Here is a 20,668-nt window from a genome sequence, read left to right on the forward strand (position 1 = left end):
GGGTTTGAGTTTGCGAACGATGGCGGTGAGGGAGGAGGGAGAGATAGGGTCGAAAGAGTATAAGGGGGAATGGGTGGGGGGATGGGTCATTAGGGAGAGGTGATGTGTGGGTGGCGTTGGACGGGGCAGAGGTGGCTGAACGTATCCCCTCGATTTTGGATTCGAGGATGTCCAGCATCAACTCACAGTTGGAGTTTGAGGAGAGGATGGGCGAGGCATGGGAAGGCAGACGGAGAAGACGGTTTGTGGTAGAAAAGAGAAGCCTGGGGTTGTCCTCTGCCTCCAAGGTAACCTTGGAGTAGAAGGAGGATTTGGCGGAGGTAAGAGCGCAGCGGTAGATCTTGGTGTGGTGAAGCCAAATCTATGAGGTGCTAATTTACATTTAGCATTTTGGGGTAGAAATTCCCCTAGGTTTAAATTTACACTATTTTAGAGGATCCAGCATTTGGCAACTTCTTAAATGTAGTCTTAATTCTGATGCCAGTTTACTAAAAAATTAGTTTAATTTCTTACAGGCAATTATTATTTTCCTGACCATGGTAACAATACTGTAATGATCCTTGTATATGATATTTTGCCTCATCATGCTGTCAAAATGTCTCTTTTCTTTTTGAACAGTACCATCTGAGGAGGCAGACATGACCTTGGTTTAACGTTTAATCTGAAAGTGGACATCTCTGATAATGCAGCACCACCCCAGCATTACACTGGAGTGGCAACCTAAACTATGAATTCAAAAGCTCAACTTGGGGCTTGAACCCACAACCTTTTGACTTACAGACAGGAGTGCTTCCAACTGAGACTGGCTGACACATGAATATTTCACGTAAATATTAATATACAATATAATTTGCATTTATGCAGCATCTTTCACGTCGAGATGACATCTTAAAGTGCTTCACTGGACTGGATAGGCACCCAACCTGGGAGTGTGAAGCGCGACCACATCACTCCCACCCTCGCTCGCCTCCCCCAGAGGATAGAATTCAAGATCCTAATCCTCACCTACAAGGCCATTCACGGCCTTGCTCCTTCCTACCTCTCCGACCTATTATCCCCCTACTTACCTGCCCGTACCCGCCGTTCCTCTGGTTCCAGTCTGCTCCACATCCCCCGCCCTAACCGCCCTACCATCGGTAGCCGGGCCTTCAGCCTCTCAGCCCCTAGGCTCTGAAACTCCATCCCCCAGTGCCATCGCCTTGCTTCCTCCCTTTCCTCCTTCAAGGCTGGTCTCTAGACCTTTCTCTTCGACCGTGCCTTCAGCTCCCCTCTCGACTCTCTACCCACTCCTCGCTCCCTCCCTTCCCTCCCCTCATCCTGACCATTTCCCCCCTGCTCGGGTCCCGACCCAACTATCCAGTGCCTTGGGTTGTCCTCCCGACGTGAAAGGCGCTCTATAAATGAAATCTTGTTGTTGTTGTTGTTGAGGAAGTGAGTGGCTACCACCTCTTCCCTCAGGCTGCCGAGACCTTTATCCATCATTTGTCATGTCCAGGTTCCATTATGCCAACTGTCTGCTTATTGAACTTCCTAACTCTTCAATCCACAAGCTGCAGACCATTGAAAACTCTGCAGCTCATGTCCTCTCCTGCAACAGGCTCCGTAGCCTATCACCCGCATCCTTGCCTGGCTTCACTGGTTCTCTAGCCACCAGAGAATCTGGGCTGTAGATTTCTGGATAGTTTGTAGCTTGTGTAGACGCATCCAATTAACAAGGACTGAAACCTTAATTAACAACTAATCTTTTTGATTTGTTTAATCTGATAATTAAGATCATACGTAAATGCAAATATTCACATGTGGTTCACCAATGATAATAATAATCCTTGCAGCCTTGCAGCCTACTATTTATGTCATTGAATTGTTTCTTTAATGAGTTGAGCATTTTGAACTTGACCATCCTTCCTTTTAACCCATCTAGCTGTTAATAAAAATAATAATTCTTGCATTTGATAAAGCGTCTTTGAGACATCTCAAAGCGCTTCACAGAATATACTGTAAAGTGAATTGACTGTATATTTGTAGGTGAAAATAGGTCATCTGCGGGGTATACCAGGGCTCCATCCTTGGCCCTCTTCATTTCCTTATCTATGTGCTCCCTCTGGGTGATGTCATCCGCAGAAATGGGGTATACTTCCACATGTATGCAGATGACATACAAATCTACTTTGCCTCCTCCAGTACCAAATCAAAGTCTGCTGATGTTTTATCAGCTTGTCTGGCAGACATCAGGGCCTGGATGAGTGTAAATTTCCTATAGCTGAATATGGACAAGACGGAAGCCATACTCCTTTGCTCCTGTCAACATCTTCACACCTGCCGATCTAAACTACTCAACCTCCCTGAGTTCTCCCTCAGACTCACCGAACCAGTGCGCAACCTAGGCGTCCAGTTCAACCTCCAACTGTTCTTTCTGCCCCACATCCAGTCCCTCCCTGACAAAGCTCATCTTCTTCCACCTCCACCACATTGTCCACCTCTGACCGTACCCCAAATACAGCCGAACCCTCTTGCATGCGTTTGTCATCTCACGGCTGGGTTACTCAAACTTACTCCTCACTGGTCTACCCAGCTCGACCATTCACAAGATCCAGCTCATTCAATGCTCTGTCGCCCACATAATGACCCGGACCAAACTTCGTACCCACATCTCTGACCAGGCTCCACTGACTCCCCATCACTGAACGGATCGACTTCAAGATCCTCACTCTCATGTTCACTTCCCAATCCACCACCCTGCGTCTCCGCTCGCCTGGCACCAGCCTCCTGCTTGTCCCTCGCTCCCTCCACCCCACCATCAGAGGTCGCATTTTCAGCCACTAAGTCTCAAAACTCTGGAACACCGTTCCTCAATCCCTCCACCTTGCCCCTCTCTCCCCTCTTACAAGTCCCACCTGAATACTTTTCTCTTACACCACCAACCCCCGGCTCGGAGTCAGGCTCCACCACTGTTAAACGCTCTGAGACGCTACCCTGCGTGGCGAGCGCTATATAAGTGCAAGTTGTTGTTGTTGAAATACGGCAGCCAATTGCGCACAGCAATGTCTGTCAAACAGTCATGGATTAAGTGACCAAATTATTGTTATTATTTTTTAAAGTGAATGTTACCTTCAAAAAGCGATCCGCTAATTGACTGACAACTGGGCTCCTACTTACTACTAGGTAAACAGAGGCGTGTGGAGTAAGGAAACTTGACCAACGTTTCGCCCTGCCCAGCAAAACACATTTAAATATGGTTTTCATGTGGTGTACTAAACGCTAATGTTGTCAGTCTCTCTACAAATGTTCTGCATTAAATCAGTTCAAAAATAGTGACCTCTAATTCTCCCAAAAAACAAGTTCCTGCATTTTCTCAACAAATGTCACACTTTATCCACCGAGGTGTGAAGAATTTAAAAATAGATGCAAATTTATTGCACCCTTCCTGAGACTACTTGCACTTTATACTAAGGGGTTGGATGGTATTTGCTTTCAATATTTCAAACAAAATGTTTCATCTGTTGCAATGTGTCCGAGTACTCCATAATGTTGTACGTTTATGGTAAAAATTAATAAATGTATTCCCAGGCATCTGGAACACAGGTGCTGTGCTGCCTTTTGAATGAGTCGTTAAATGAGATCCTGCCGGCTTGTTCAGGTGGGTTTTAAAATGCCATGACACAATAAAATTGGTCATTTACTTCATGACTGTTTGTGGGGCATTGCTGTGCACAAATTGGCTGTCAAGTTTGCCTACGAATACAGTTGCTACACTTCATAGTGATATCCTGTGAAGATGTCTCGACGAAGTGATAAGACACGATATCAAATGCAAGTATTATTTATTGAATGCTGCCAATAATGCAATTGTATATAATAGCCATGGCCATAGCAGCATGTTGGTAACAATTTGTATATGATGGCAAATCTGATGTCATCCTTCCAGAATAATAATAATAATAATAATCCTTGCATTTGATATAGCGCTTTTCACGTCGGGAGGACGTCCCAAAGCGCTTCACAGAATATACTGTAAAGTGAGTTGACTGTATATTTGTGGGCGAACGCGGCAGCCAATTGCGCACAGCAATGTCCCACAAACAGTCATAGATTGAAAATGACCAATTTAATTATTGTTTTTGGTTTTGGAGGGATTATTATTAGGCGTGTGGAGTAAGGAAACTTGCCCAAGGTTTCGCCCTGCCTGGAATTGAACTCAGGTCTCTCGCTTGCAAAGCGAGTGCTCTAACCACTGAGCTACAGGACTCCACAATAATAATAATAAATAATGATAATAATCCTTGCATTTCATATTGTGCTTTTCACGTCTTCTAGACGTCTCAAAGCACTTCACAGAATATGCTGTAAAGTGAATTGACTGTATATTTGTGGGCAAAACGCGGCAGCCAATTGTGCACAGCAGTGTCCCACACACAGTCGTGGATTGAAAATGAACAATTTATTATTGTTTTGTTTTGGAGGGATTATTATTAGACGTGTGGAGCAAGGAAACTTGCCCAAGGTTTCGCCCTGCCTGGAATTGAACTCAGGTGTCTCACTTGCAAGGTGAGTGCTCTAACCACTGAGCCACAGGACTCCATGAATACCCACCATTCAGACTTCCCATTATAGCATCAAGACTTTTTTTTAAAAATGAGTATGAAATGTCTAATCATTGCCAATAGAAAAGTGTGGCTGCAATTTTTCGCGGTATCCATCATGAACAGCCCCCCGCTACAAACTCGCTTGAAATAAAGCTTCTGCCCCGGGCATTGCGCTGTTTATTTGATGTCACTGTGGGCGGAGCAGCTCTGGACACGCATGTGCGGTGTGTTACAAGCGGGAAATGGGCTTCGCTCCACATGGTGTGTGTGTCTCTCTCTGTGTGTTTTGGTGAGTGTTAGTGTGAGTGCGTCTGTGTGTCTCTCTCTCTGTGTGCGTGTGTGTGTCTATGAGTGTGTCTCTGTGAGTGTGTCTGTGTCTCTCCAACCTCTGTATGTATGTTTGTGAGTGTATGTGTGTGTCTCTTCCATGTGTGTGTGTTTATGAGTGCCTGTCGGAACGTGTATGTGCGTCTCTCTCTCTCCTCTCTCTTTGTGTCTATGAATGTGTCTGTTTCTCCCAATTAAATGGGGAGATAGGCAAAGCTTTAAACTAGTAAGAGTGGGAGGGAGGTTTACAGCTACAGTTAAATGTAAACCGACATTGCAAGGAACAGTCATGGCTGTAGAGCAGAGTAGCGACTTGGGAGATAAAGAAGAGTGTGTCAAGTAGGGACAAAGACGCTCAACAAAGGAAATAGGGCATTAACGAATAGAGGAAATAGTAAGACGTCAAAATTGAATGCCCTCTATCTGAATGCACGAAGCATTCATAACAAGATAGACAAAGTAAGTGCACATACAGACATAAATGGGTACGATCTAGTGGCTATTACTGAGACATGATTACAGGGAGACCAAGGGTGGGAGCTAAACATTCCGGGGTATTCGATGAATAGGAAACATGATCGATGAATGTGGAAAATGAGGTGGTGGTGGTGGGGGGGTGGTAGCCCTGCTAATATAGGATGAGATTAAAACAGTAGAGAGGAAGGATTTAAAATCAGAAAATCAGGATGTAGAATCAGTATGGTTGGAAGTAAGAAACAACAAGGGGCAGAAAACATAGTGGGAGTAGTTCATAGAAACCAAAACAGCAATTACAGTAGGGTATTAATCAGGAAATTGGAGGAGCATGTAGCAGGGGGAATACACTAATAGTGGATGATTTCGATCTTCATATAGACTGGGAAAACCAAATTGGCAAAAGTAAATTAGAGGATGAGTTTATAGAGTACATTAGAGTTTTCAAGAACAATATGCTGAGGAACCAACCAGGGAACAGGCTATCCTAGATTTTGTTTTGTGTAATGAAATAGGGCTAATCAGCAATCTGGAAGTCAAGGCTCCTCTAGGGCAGAGTGGCCATAACATGATGGAATTTAACATTAAGTTAGAGAGTGATATAGTTGAATCCGAAGCAAGAGCCTTAAATTTAAATTAAGCCAAATTTGCAAGTATGAGAGAAAATTTGGCTAAAATAAACTGGTAAATTAGATTAAAAAATATGATGGTAGACCAGCAATGGCAAACGTTTAAAGATATAATACATAATTCCCAGCGATCTCATATTCCCTTGAAAAATAAAAATACCACAGGAAAAGTGGTTCAACCTTGGCTAACTAGAGAAGTTAGGGAAAGTATACAATTAAAAGAAGAGACCTATATTACTGCCAAAAAGAGCAGTAAACCTGAGGATTGGGAGGGCTTTAGAGATCAGCAAAGGAAAACCAAGAAATTGATTAAGAGGGAGAAAATGGAATATGAGAATCAACTAGCTAGGAACATAAAGACATATTGTAAGATTTTGTACAAGTATATAAAGTGACTATCAAAAGTAAATGTGGGTTCATTGCAGGCAGAGACAGGAGAAATTGTAATGGGGAATAAAGAAATGGCAATCATTAAACAAATATTTTGCTTCTGTCTTCACATTAGAGGAAACTGAAAACTTACCAAAAATTGAGGGGAACCTGTTTGTGAGGAACTTAAAGAAATGAACATCAGTAAGGCAATAGTACTAGAGAAACTGATAGGAATAAAAAACAATAAATCCCCTGGACCTGATGGCCAGCATCCTAGGGTTTTAAAAGAGGTGGCTGCAGAAATAGTGGATGCTTTGTTTTTGATCTTCCAAAATTCCCTGGATTCTGGAATGATTCCCAGTGATTGGAAGGTCACAAGCGTATTTAACGCTGATATTTAAAAAGGCTGGGAGATAAAAAATGGGGAACTATAGACCAGTTAGTCTGACAACAACAACAACAAGATTCCATTTATAAAGCGCCTTTCACGTCAGGAGGACGTCCCAAGGCGCTGCACAGCTGACATCAGTGGAAGGGAAAATTCTAGAGTTCTTAATTAGGGACATCATTGTGGGATACTTAGAAAATCATAACATGATTAGGCAGAGTCAACGTGGCTTTACGAAAGGGAAATCATGTTCAACAAATCTTATAGAGTTTTTTGAGGATGTAACAAGCAGGTTAGATAGGGGGGAAACCAGTATCTGTGGTGTATTTGGATTTTTTTCAGAAGGTATTTGACAAGGTGCCACATAAAAGGCTGTTGCATAAGATTAGAGCCCATGGAATTAAATGTAATATATTAGCATGGATTGGAGAGTGGCTAACGGGAAGAAAACAGAGAGTAGGATAAACGGGTCCTTCTCAGATTGGCAGAATGTGACTAGTGGAGTGCCACGAAGATCAGTGCTTGGGCCTTAATTATTTACAGTCTATATCAATGACTTAGATGAGGAAATAGAACTTAGCATATCTAAATTCGCGGACAGTAAAAATATAGGTGGGAGAATAAGCTGTGAGAATGACACACAAAGAATGTCAAGGGAAATAGATAGTCTGGGTGAGTGGGCAAGAAGGTGGCAGATGGAGTATAACGTGGGGAAGTGTGAAGTTATTCACCTAGGTAGTAAAAATAGAAAAGCAGATTATTTTCTAGAGGGAGAAAGACTAGGTAGTGTTAGTGTTCAGAGAGTTTTGGATGTCCTTGTACACCAGTCACAAAAAGTTAGTATGCAGGTACAGCAAACAACTAGGAAGGCTAATGCCATGTTGGTGTTCGTTGCAAAAGGGTTAGAGTACAAGAGTAGGGAAGTCTTGCTGCAGTTGTATAAGGCCTTGGTGAGACCGCACCTAGAATATTGTGTGCAATTTTAGTTTCCTTATTAAAGAAAGGACATACTTGCCTTAGAGGTTGTGCAGCGTAGATTCACTAGGTTGGTTCCTGGGATGAGGGGGTTGACCTATGAGGATAGGTTGAGTAAACTAGGCCTATATTCTCTAGAATATGAAAGAATTAGCGGTGATCTTATAGAAACTTATAAGATTCTTAAGGGTCTTCACAGGGTAGATGCCGTGAGACTGGTTACCCTGGTTGGAGAATCTAAAACTAGGGGTCATAGTCTCAAGATTAAGTGTCAGCCTTTTCAAACTGAGTTGAGGAAACATTTCTTCACTCAGAAGGTAGTGAATTTGTGGAATTCTCTTCCCCAGAAGGCTGTGGATGCTCAGTCCTTGAACATATTCAAGGCTGAGGTTGATAGATTTCTAAAGGATAGAGGGATTAAGGGATGTGGGGATAGGGCAGGTAAATGGACTTAGGTTAGAAGATCAGCCATGATCTTATTAAATGGTGGGGCAGGCTCGAGGGGCCGAATGGTCTACTCCTGCTCCTACGACTTATGATCTTATGGTCTCTCTCTGTGTCTGTCTGTGTGTGGTCTCTCTTTGGGTCTGGTCCCCACACCCCAAATGGGCCACCCAGTTTTTGTTAAAGAAGAAATCAATATTTTTTTGCAACAACAACAACAAGATTCCATTTATAGAGCGCCTTTCACGTCGGGAGGACGTCCCAATGTGCTGAACAGTTGGGTCAGGACCCGAGCAGGGGAGAAATGGTCAGGGTGAGGGGAGGGAAGGGAGCGAGGAGTGGGTAGAGAGTCGAGAGGGGAGGTGAAGGCACGGTCAAAGAGAAAGGTCTTGAGACCGGCCATGAAGGAGGAAAGGGAGGAGGCAAGGCGAAGGCACTGGGGGACAGAGTTCCAGAGCCTCGGGGCTGAGAGGCTGAAGGCCCGCCCACCGATGGTAGGGCGGTTAGGGCGGCGGGGGATGTGGAGCAGATCGGAGCCAGAGGAACGGAGGGTACGGGCAGGTAGGTAGGTAGGGGGATAGTAGGTCAGAGAGGTAGGAGGGAGCAAGGCCGTGAATGGCCTTGTAGATGAGGATGAGGATCTTGAATTCGATACAATGTAATATGTGTAATTACGTCAAGTTTACTTTTTATCAATAAAGTGAAAACATGTAGGTTGGTAGTAAAATGTACCTCTGTGCCTCAATGGCACCAATCACCACCTCCCACCACAAAATGTTCTAATTTACCCGCAATTTGGGGCAAAATATATCTGCATTTTTCTATTGGCCCAATTCATAGGTAGCTCATTCCTCTTATACTGGGGATCATTCTGGTTGCTCTACTCTGCACTGCCTCTAGGGCCGCTATGTCAGGGCCACGAGAACTGTTTGCAGTCCATTACTTTGCTTTATTGAGGTTTGTCCTCACAAAGCGATAAGGGAGGAGGAATTGAGAGACATCTCCTCAGAGAGGTCCATCACTGTCATCAACCTATTGATCTCCAGTTCACTCTGATTTTTTGGGAGGTTGCACTTTGGCTCACGTGAGTGACTCAGTTGCGCAGAACTAGGAAGAAATCTGGCAATTGCTGGAAATCTGAAATAACCAGAACGTGCTGGAAATACACCACAGGCCAACACATTGAAAGTGAAAACATGATGATCTGATGGAAGTTCACATAAGGGTCATCCCTGAAACTTGAACCGAATTTTCTCTTTGAAATCCCGAACGCTTCCCACAACCCCCACCCCCACCGCCTTTCAGAATAAGATACAATGCAGATAACATTTTTATTTTTTGATTGCGGGGGGGGGGGGTGGGGGGGTTGGTTGCCGGTGGAGGAAATAAGCTCTTTGGATACGGTTTCGAAAGCGTAACACTGGAAAGCGAAAGTAAACGTTCAGGTTCCCCCTCCCCCACCACATCTCCCCACCCAACACACACACAACCCCACCACACATACACCCCCCCACCACCAACACACACACACACACACACACAAAAGGCTCAGGTCTGTTCATTTCTTCTCCCTCTCCCTCTGCGCGCAGCCTAACGTGGCGCAGGAAGGCTGGTGATCGACGGGCGGGTTTGCCAATCACAAGTGAGAATTCGGGGGCGGGGTTAACCGGGGGAGCCGGGCCAGCCAATTGGAGGAGAGAGGCGCTGTCAGGTTTGGTTGGAGTGCAGGCGCTCTGGTGGCAGTAGCACTGTCAGCAGTGAGTGGCTACTTTCTCTCCCTCAGCCTCTGCTCACACAGCTCAACATGGAGGTAGGTATTATTGTTGGCTCTTTGCTCCTGTTTTGTTTCTTTTTTTTGAAAAAAAATTGCAATGACTCTGAAGCAGATGCAATGCAATGGTTGTAGCCTTAACCTCCTCCTTAACCCCCCCCTCCCCACTATGATTGGGGGCTCAGTAACTACTGGAGTGCATCAGTCTGTTTTATTACCCCATCTTTTATTGTCTGTGTGTGTGTGTCTCCCCCTCCTCTGAAGCCAGTTATTTCTGGCCTTGTTGACTTCCCAACCAGATCCTATCTGAACCTCCCCTCCCCCACAAATGCAGCTTTAAACAACTTCCTAGGTCAGTTGTCTGTGTGCTTTTTTTAAAAAAAAAGCAAAAAAAAATTAAAAAATCAATAGCCTAAAACAAGCAGCACAGACCCTGTGCCAATGTTGTTTTGTTAACCTATGACCGGCTCTTGGGTTTGAGCTGCAAAGCCTGTTTGCACCTGGTTCCTTGGAGCTGCCCGGGGAGGTGTGACCTGGGCTGGCTGGAGGATCTGGCTGTTTTCAAAGCAAATCATGAGCAGTTTTTCTTTTTTGTGCGTGTTGCATTTTTGACATGGCAATAAGGCTTCTCAAGCAGTATTTCGGTCCGTGTAATACCTCGTCTGACTGGCAATGGAGCTCCCTGTTGCCATGCATTTTGTTTTTACAATGTGCCCACTCTCTGTAATCACTTAGGAATTTAGAGGTTGCTAAACGAAATAAAGACCAAGCTCCATCTAGTTTCGCTTCTACCAACCTGCATGCTACCATAATAGAGAGGTTGGTAGTAATTAATTCTGTATGGATTAGTCTACAACAGACTGGAAAGCTTTACGTACTTAAGATCCAAAGTTGCCTGGTTCTTCTAAGCATACTACACTTACTATGTGTCGCGTCTCAAATTACTTGTATATTGTTATATACAAATATATTATTTTCAAAAATAAATCTTATCTAATTTGAATGAATGAACACTTTCTGCTTGCACCACTTGTTGGGTTTACAATTGTCTTGATATCATAGAATTATAAAGCACAGAAGGAGGTACCCAAATCAATTCCACTTCCCCGCGCTCTCTTCATAGCCCTGCAAACTTGTCCTCCCCAAATAATTATCTACTTCACTCTTAAAACCACCCTTTCAAGCAATGCATTTCAGATCCGAACACTCGCTGTGTGAAAAAAATTCTCCTCACCTCCCCTCTAGTTCTTTTAACAACTATTTTAAGTCGGTGTCCTTGGATTACCGACCCACCCGCCAGTGGAAATAGTTTCTCCTTGTTCATCCTATCGAATCCCCTCATAATTTTGAAAAGTTCTATTAAGTCTTGTCTTAACCTTCTCTGCTCCAAGGAGAATAATCCTAGCTTCTCTCGCCTCTTCTGATAACTGAAGTCCCTCATTCCTGGAACATCCTGGTAAATCTCCTTTGCACTCTCTCCATTGCCTTGACATCCTTCCTAAAGTCCGGTGCCCAGAACTGAACACAGTACTTTAGCTGAGGCCTCACAAGTATTTTATAAAGTTTCATCATAACTTCCTGACTTTTGTATTCTATGCCCCTATTAATAAAGGCTAGTATCCCATATCCCATGGAGTCCTGTAGCTCAGTGGTTAGAGCACTCACTTTGCAAGTGAGAGACCTGGGTTCAATTCCAGGCAGAGGGCGAAACCTTGGGCAAGTTTCCTTACTCCACACGCCTAATAATAATCCCTCCAACAAACAAAACAGTAATAAATTGGTCATTTTCAATCCATGATTGTTTGTGGGACATTGCTGTGCGCAATTGCCTGCCCACAAATATACAGTCAATTCACTTTATAGTCTATTCTGTAAAGTGCTTTGGACGTCTAGAAGACGTGAAAAGCGCTATATCAAATGCAAGGATTATTATTATTATATGCTTTTTTAACAGCAGTATCTTCATGTCCTTCCACGTTTAAAGATTTACTTGTATGAACCCTCGGGTCTCTCTGTTCCTTCACTCCCTTTAAGATTGTACCATCAGCTTATATTGCCTCTCATTCATCCTTCCAAAATGTATCACTTTGCATTTCTCCACATTAAACTTCACTTGCCATGTGTCTGCCCATTTTATCAGTCTATCTATGTCCCTTGCAGTCTGCTACTATCCTCCTCACTGTTTACTACTTGCCCTAGCTTAGTATCATCTGCAAACTTGGAAACTGTACTCCCTATACCCAAGTCCAGGTCATTTATATAGATCAAAAACAGCAGTGGTCCCAATACTGACCCCTGGGGGACACCACTGCACACTTCCCTCCAGTCAGAAATACAACCGCTCACCCATCACTTTCTGTCTTCCAGCCAATTCTGTATCCATACTGCCACTGTCCCTTTAATGCTGTGGGCTTATATTTTGCATACAAATCTCTTATGTGGCACTCTATCGAACACCTTTTGAAAATCCATATAAACTACATCAACTGCACTACCTTCACCTTCACTCTGTTACTTCATCAAAAAAATTGTATAATAGTTATCTAAATCCCTATGAGGTTCCCGTTTGGCTGTGTTAGTACACAAAAATAGTGCTTCGCCGGATGTAAAGTGAAGTGGCTGTATTTTGTGGCGGAATGTGGCAATCAATTTGCACATGGCATTATTCCACAAACCGCCATCAAGTGAATTATTCATTTTATCTGGGCCAGGACACTGGGAGAAACACTCTTTGCTTTTTGAATAGTGTTAGGGGATCTTCAACATCCACCTGAACAGAGGGGATCTCAGCATAATCCGCCTCATTTGAAGGATGGCATCTCCAACGATGCATCATACCCCCAACAGTGGAGTACATCCTAGCACTATGTTAGAGTGCAAGTCTGGAGTATGTAATAAATGCAATTAGTTGTTGTCATAGGATTGCAGACTACTCTGTGTATTGTCTGGCTTCTGTGAAACATTGTGAGTGCAGACACTGGATACAAAATTGCCACTAATTTGATAGTAATTGACAATCTGACTGAGAAGCCTAGTAATTGCTGGTGCAGGAATGGGAAAAGTCACACTGTTGTATTAGATGTTTTGCAACACTTGTTTGGGGCTACGACAAATAACTGGTGCAGAATAAACTGGAATGCTTTGCTCCATAGATGTGTAGTTAGTTCAAGGTGCTGTGCCTGACTATCGTAGAAAAATGTTCCATTCTCCTTTTACACCCTCCCCATAAGAAAACTAAAGGTAATTTAGGCACTGATTTCAACAACATGTGTAACTAGTTAGGTCACCTTGGTTAGTGCAGTAGCTATGGGAACATTTGTTGTACAGCTTTTATATTTTTATTAAATCTTGTGAATGATACAGTATTACTGATTTTATTTTAAAGCTTCAGAAAGCCTTAGGATATCATAAGTATTTAAAAATAGCTAAAAGTATTTATTGAATGAATAAAGAATATTCTCTCAACAACAACCTACACTTACATAGCGCCCTTCATGCAGGGTAACATCTAAGAGCACTCAGGAGAATAATTAATGCATAATAATAATCCTTGCATTTCACATCGGGCGGTGGGGAGAGATGAAAATGAGGGCTTCGAGGGATGTCCTGTAAAGTGGAGTGACTGTATTTTGTGGACGAATGTGGTAGCCAATTTGCGCACAGCAGTGTTCTACACACAGCCATGAAGTGATTGGCAACCTAGACGTTCTGCTCAGTCATGAGATCCTGCTTCTAAGTGACTTCAGTTCCTAACGCTCAGCCTTTGAGGCAGTGCCACTTGGGGGTCCGAGGTCTAAATTATTTTCAAGGTCTCAACAAATCCCAGGTAACGGCGTTAGCCAATTGGACATGGTAGAGTTCAAAACTTAATCATTTTCGCCACCTTCTGCAAAGGTGGCATGAAAGAGGAGACAAATGAATGCTTAATTCACGGTGTATTAAAGTGCTTATTATGTGATAAATATTTGCTTGTGGGAATTTTGTATTCATAAAGATTTTTACTACTTCCAGGTATTTCCTAAAGTCAAAGCAGTCATCGACTTGCGCATCTTCAAGGACAGACATGAGGCGTACAACATTATTCATTCCAATAAAGCACAGTGCAAGATTGGTGCAAATTGTTATGAAGTCACAGGATCATTTCAAGAAATTGATGAGATTCACACAAGATTATTGAAACTCAAAGCAGTTTCTTGCAGTGTAAATCCTTCTGCAGCTCTGAGCGCTCCGAATCACCATGCAGAATTATGCATCGACAAAATATACTTTGACTACATTTCAGCCATTTGCAGCAACCAGCTACGAAATATAGAGCAGGAATGTAACGTTGCCATTAAAAAGACAGAAATAGCTGGAACATGTAAGATTGAATTTCATTCTGTATCAAAAAGCAAAATGATGTCCAGTGCTGCAAAGGACAGATTTATAACTCTGTATCAACGCGTCGCAACAAATTTTGACTTAAAGACTATAGAACTTCGTAATTTTAGCAAAGAAACAACAGAGAAGGGGATAAGGGCATTCCTTCAAAAGGAATACCCAAAAGTTGTGGTTGAATTTAAGGGTCCAAAACTCACTTTAGCTGGAAGCCCCTCTGAAACAAAGAGAGCTGAGATAGCCCTGCTTTCCAACAAGTGTCAGGGTAATCGTTTGAAGTCAGCAACGAATGCAGCAGCCTCTAACATGGATATCACAGATTCAAGCACAAAACCACTTTCATCACCAAGTCACCACAAAACCAAATCAATTTCTGCTGCAGCGAGTAGCAAACTGGACTCAAAAGCTGAAGACAAAACCTGTCCAGTTTGCTTAGATGAAATCAATGAGCGAGAGACCTTAAAAAAATGTAAACATTCATTCTGCAGGGAATGTATAAAAGCGGCTTTTAGAGTCAAGTCGGCGTGTCCTATATGCGGAGAAGTGTATGGCGAGTTAATGGGTAATCAACCTCAGGCTGGGACAATGAAATCCTATACCACAGGCATTCACCTTCCTGGCTATGAAAAGTATGACACCATTGTGATAAATTATGCCATACCAGATGGCATACAACAGGTGAGTAATTCTGCTACCTAGTAGCATCTTGCTGAATTGAAGGTATGGGACTTTTTGGTCAGCCCCCCAAATAGATTTCCTTGATTGAATATTGATTGATGGCCACACCATAAACATCACCAGTCAGTAGCTACTGGAAACGAAACATTGATTTAAAACAGACTCACTTAAGAACTAGTGAGAATGTTTGACGGCCACTTCAGGCCCAAGGGCCATGGCTTGAACTAACCACTGGTTAGAACATTGTACTAGTCAATATGCAAAGGGAGTTGTGAAACTTCTCCTGCTTCATAAAATAATTTTGTTGCATTGCTTGATTCCATTTCATTAGAAGTTTTACAGCTGTTGACTCATTGTATTTGTTGGTGGCACTTTCTCTGTAGCCTTCAATATTACAGGGGAAGCCTGTTGTAGCCTCTTGTCAGGACTTTGAAGCCAGATAGTTTATACTGATCCTCTTGTACTGGGGGTATGCTCTGGTGGCAGAGGTGTCGTCCTTGGATGAGATGTTAACCAAGGTTCTGTTTGCCTGTCAGGTGCATGTTAAAGATCCCATGGCACTTTTTGAAAAGAGAAATGTGTCCTGGCCAACAATCCCCACCCCCCAATTTGGTTATCCACTTCATGGGGTTTGGTGGGACATGTAATGTGCAAATTGGTTGCTTTGTTTGCCTACCACTGAATGACCAGTTTAATTAAGAGGATTGTTGACTAGGTCACCAGGAGAAAGAAAACCTCTTCTCATTTCAGTACGTCATTGATTGCATTCCACCAGTATACACAAAAATCATCCATTCACCCCTACTTTTAGCCCATAAAATTCAGTCACTACACTTCACAGTATATCCTATGAAGTGCTTCGAGACATCTTGATGACGTGATAAGGCACTATAGCAAATGCAAGGATTATTATTGCTGTCTGCTTCCTTAGCAATCAATTGTTGAATCTGCAAATATGTGCAAACTAGATTCCGTCACGTATTTCATTCCTGTAGGGAGTACACAGTGGGGAGTATTGGCACATTCAAAACTGTACCAACGATGTGATGTTGAGTGATGATTCATGAGTGCCAGATATCACATGTTTTAACTTTTTTATGTGCGCACACAACCAAGCCTGCTGTACAAAACAGCAGTTTTGCACAAAAGTAATCTGCTGACTTTACTTTTCGAGATGTGGCGCTACGTAAGGGAAAGTGAGTGAGCGTATTGGTACGGGAGCTTTATCGCACTGCATGTTGGTGAAATCGATGCTTTGGTTGGTGCAGTTTTTTTTTTGTCTTGTGCTGGGAATTGATTCTGAAAGATAACGTTTCCGGCACAAGATGGAGTGAGAAGTGTTGGTCTCTCTTATTCGATTCTGGTACAGAGTTTTTTTCAGACTGATGCAGAATTTATTGTCTGGAACATGTAGTACTGTTATTCGCAGTTCATCTTTTTTTCTCCCCTAAATTGAACACTTGTGTCCTTGGGCAGTCTTGGCATCCTGGCCACAAATGTGGAGTCCTGTAGCTCAGTGGTTAGAGCACTCGCTTTGCAAGCGAGAGACCTGAGTTCAATTCCAGGCAGGGCGAAACCTTGGGCAAGTTTCCTTACTCCACACGCCTAATAATAATCCCTCCAAAAACCAAAAACAATAATAAATTGGTCATTTTCAATCTATGACTGTTTGTGGGACACTGCTGTGCGCAATTGGCTGCCGTGTTTCGCCCACAAATATACAGTCAATTCACTTTACAGCATATTCTGTGACGCGCTTTGAGACATCTAGAAGATGTGAAAAGTGCTATATCAAATGCAAGGAACATTATTATTATTAAATCGGCCAGAAAAATTGATCATTCCCTTCATCCCTGTCTGTGGGACTTGCTGTGGGCAAAATGGCTACTGGGTCTTGCCTAAGAAAAAATAGTTACTCCACTTGCAAAGCACTTTGAGATGTTTAATGTTAGTGTTCCTCCCTCCACAGGCTGCAGATAGATCATCCAGAACTCTGCAGCCTGTGTCCTCTCCCGCACTAGGCTCCCCGACCCTATCTCCCCCATCCTTGCCATCACACAGAGGATACAGTTTGAGATCCTGGTCCTCACCTTCCAAGCCCTCCACAGTCTTGCTCCCCCCACCCCCTCTGCCACCGCCTAACCCCCTACCATCCTGCTCGCTCTCTCTGCTCAGCGGGCTCCAGCCTGATTCACGTCCCCTGCCTCGCTTGCCCCACTATTGGCGGGTGAGCATTTTGCCACTCTACCCCCACCCTCTGGAGCTCCATCCTACAGTCCCTCCGCCTCAACCCTCCTTTGCCACCTTCAAGACCCATCTCAAGACCCTCCCCTTAGACTGTGCTTTTGATCTCCCTGTTTTCTCCCTCCACTCACCCCGACCCTCAGCTCGGGTCTGTAACTCTGTCTGTAACAGCGCCTTGGGACGTCCTCCTGACATGAAAGGTGCTTTACAAATGTAATTTTGTTGTTGTTGTTGTTGTACAGGACAACACCATTATACCGTGCCTGCTATAACACGGATTATGAAAATCAAAATTGTGCCATACAAATCCTGTTGTTGATAGAAATAGCACCGACTTTCTGATTGCTGCTATCGTCATTTCCCGTGTGCCATAGTCACCCACTCTGAAGGAAATGCAGTTAATGTCACTTCTTGTGCACTATTTGCAGGATGTTGAACTAGCACATCTTCGTGAAGGAAGTGACATTAGCTGTGCTTTCTCGACATAATCTACACACACACTTACAACATGCAGGAAGTGATGACACTAGGGACCCAGGAGTTTAATATTTTATTGTGCCTTTATGATGTGGGCCTTGAGACCTTGGACCCAGAAAATGCTACAAGGAAGTTGTTTAGTAATTTATTTAGGGGGAATTTATTCAGTCATCATATATTGTTGTAGCTAAGTTTCATTTTAGTCTTGCTTATCTTCATGCTTTTTTATTTTTAAGTTTGTATTGCTAGATTGTTAATGTTGTGTTTTTTTGTATATGGTAGCCTGAGCATCCTTCTCCTGGACAAAGATATACTGGCACAGGACGTATTGCCTATCTCCCAGATACACTTGAGGGCAGAAAGGTTCACAAACTATTGGAACGTGCCTTCAACCAAAGACTGGTCTTTACTATTGGAACATCCAGTACTACTGGGAGGAGCAATGTCGTAACATGGAATGATATTCATCACAAAACTAGTACATCTGGAGGACCATCAATGTATGTATGTTATTATATTCAACAGAGTAAAAAATTATGATCCTTTGCTGTATTGCATAGGAAGGTAATTTGCACAATGTGGCTATTATTTAGGCATCCCGGCACTAATCTTTGCCAGCAACATCTCATGAACAGGAGCAAAATGATTCAACAAATGTCACACCCATTTTGGTCCATTTGGATGAGGGAGGAACATCAGTCAGGCTCGTAGGAACCTGCTCATTTAGAATATTTATCATCTACCTGAACAGGCAAATGGGACCTCAGTGCCATTGTCCAATTGGCAGAATGCTAATACAGTACGATATTCGTGCTGTTATGAAGAAATTGTCAAGTATTACTTATTCTGACCACAAGAGGGCCACCTGCTTCATCAGATCTGTGACGGAATCACTCACTTCACTTTGGTTGCTTTCAGTCGTATAATAAATCTTTCCCCAAAAATTGGGTATTTTGGAAAATATTGATGTTGGACACGTGAAACTTTCTCATGCAATGGTAACCTAGTTCTATTCAGATCATGCCAAATTCTTAATCATAATTTTGATAGGCATTTTCTGTTAATTACCACAAAAAATGTCTTCAAAGTCAAAGACGGAATTCAGCAATTTACCAATTTCAGGACATTTAGAAAAGCTACCAAAATAGAGTAAATTTAGACCCAAGAACAATTTCTTTCAATTTTATTTACAGGCCTTATCTCCTTTACAGGCTGTTCGCATATCTTCCAAACAACAACTTGCATGTACACAGCATCTGTAACACAGGACAGCATCTCCGACCATGATTTAACCGTTTTTTTCCCATTTGGTTGCCTTCAATCTCTATGGCATAATCATTCATGGAGGCTTAGGTGATTAGTTTTTACTGAAAGAGTGGTGGAAATGGATTCAATAACCACTTTCAAAAGGAATTAGACACGTACTTGAAAATAAAAAAAATGCAGTGGTATGGGGAAAGGGGGGAGGGGAGTGGGACTAGTTGGATAGCTCTTCCAAAGAGCTGGCACAGGCATGATGTACTGAATGGCCTCCTTCTGTGCTGTAATATTCTATGATTATATAATCCTGTAGTTCAGTGGTTAGAGCACTCGCCTCGCAAATAAGAGACCTGGGTTCGATTCCCGGCAGGGCAAAACCTTGGGTAAGTTTCCTTACTCCACATGCCTGATAATAATCCCTCAAGAAAAAAAACAATAATAAATTGGTCACTTCAATCCACGACTGTATGTGGGACACTGCTATGCACAATTGGCTGCCGCGTTTCACCAACAAATATACAATAATTCACTTTGCAGTATATTCTGTGAAGCACTTTTGAGACGTCTAGAAGACGTGATAAGGCCCTATATCAAATGCAAGGATATGATTATTATTATTATCATCACAGGGTTATACCTAGCACAACTGGAATGTAAATAATTTAATCTAATCTATAATACGGAATGAACTTTTTGACTCCAGATACTTATTTTTGCATTGTGGCGAGATGTAAATTTTTCTTTTTAAGAACTATTTCTGCAGGATGAATTAATTTATTAATGTTAACAAACTTATTTGTTCTTTTAGGTATGGATATCCTGATCCAACCTACCTGGATCGCGTGCAAGACGAATTGAAAGCCAAAGGAATTCACTGAAATACTCCAAATATGAACGCTCTTGAGCAACTTAATATGATGATTTGTTCTGGGAATTATTGTTGCTCAATTTTCCAGGATGCAGTTAAATTAGAAAATTTACTGCCTGAATATTGTAAATTTGTAAAGTACTTAAATGGATATAGTGTTTATCACAATACTGTTATTCATTTATTTGTATGATTGTGTAGCAAATATTTAAAAACCTAAAATGTCTGAAATTCCACCGACGTCTCAAGGTGTCAGATCAATTTTGCCGTAAAATTTAAGATCGAGCGTGGTTTGTGGAAAAATACTTGAATTCAGTATTCGTTCAGAAACCGTTTTTTCACAGTTCTTAATAAGAAACTTGGATTCCAAATTGTGATTGAATTGAATCATACACAAGACAGAATTGCATCTAAAATTGATCTCAGACATTCCGATTCTTTGCAGGTGAGTGTTCAGGTCTACACACAGGCAAGGTTGTACAATAAGTACTGAGATTGATGAGCACCAAAGAGGAATAAAATTACATTAAACTATCAAGCAAAATGCATGGATTCTCTGGACTTTCTCTCAGGACTATTGTATTGACCCTGATGCTTTAATCCTAGTTTAATTCCCTCCTCTTCATGTGTCCTTTTTGCAGTGCTGCCTCTTCTTCCTTCAGTGCTCTTTCTCCTTCCTGCTGTCTTTCTATGTGAATTTTCTCTTTTTTCTTTCCCTCCCATGTAGTGTCATATAACCATAGAGGTCTCCTCATTGTACTAAAACCTGAGATTCCTCAGAGAATCGAAGACCGAGCATGA

The 20,668-nt window shown here is 42.5% G+C and overlaps 1 protein-coding gene across 1 annotated transcript; it reads left to right on the top strand.

Annotated features, from left to right (window-relative positions):
- The first annotated feature begins 9,880 nt into the window (after positions 1-9,880).
- On the top strand, positions 9,881-20,411 carry si:dkey-3h3.3 (RING_Ubox and Deltex_C domain-containing protein). The gene is made up of 4 exons (XM_007892206.2): positions 9,881-10,002; positions 13,975-15,018; positions 18,022-18,239; positions 19,808-20,411. The coding sequence occupies exons 1-4, from the start codon at positions 9,997-9,999 to the stop codon at positions 19,875-19,877; spliced, it is 1,338 nt and encodes a 445-aa protein (XP_007890397.1). The 5' UTR covers positions 9,881-9,996; the 3' UTR covers positions 19,878-20,411.
- Positions 20,412-20,668: the final 257 nt, after the last annotated feature.

Source organism: Callorhinchus milii, unplaced genomic scaffold, assembly GCF_018977255.1.
Source record: "Callorhinchus milii isolate IMCB2004 unplaced genomic scaffold, IMCB_Cmil_1.0 Scaffold1, whole genome shotgun sequence".
Taxonomy (NCBI): domain Eukaryota; kingdom Metazoa; phylum Chordata; class Chondrichthyes; order Chimaeriformes; family Callorhinchidae; genus Callorhinchus; species Callorhinchus milii.

Coding starts and splice junctions, on each gene's coding strand:
- si:dkey-3h3.3 (XM_007892206.2), top strand. Junction 15,019..18,021: donor TACCAGATGGCATACAACAG/GTGAGTAATTCT, acceptor TGTATATGGTAG/CCTGAGCATCCTTCTCCTGG. Junction 18,240..19,807: donor ACATCTGGAGGACCATCAAT/GTATGTATGTTA, acceptor TTGTTCTTTTAG/GTATGGATATCCTGATCCAA.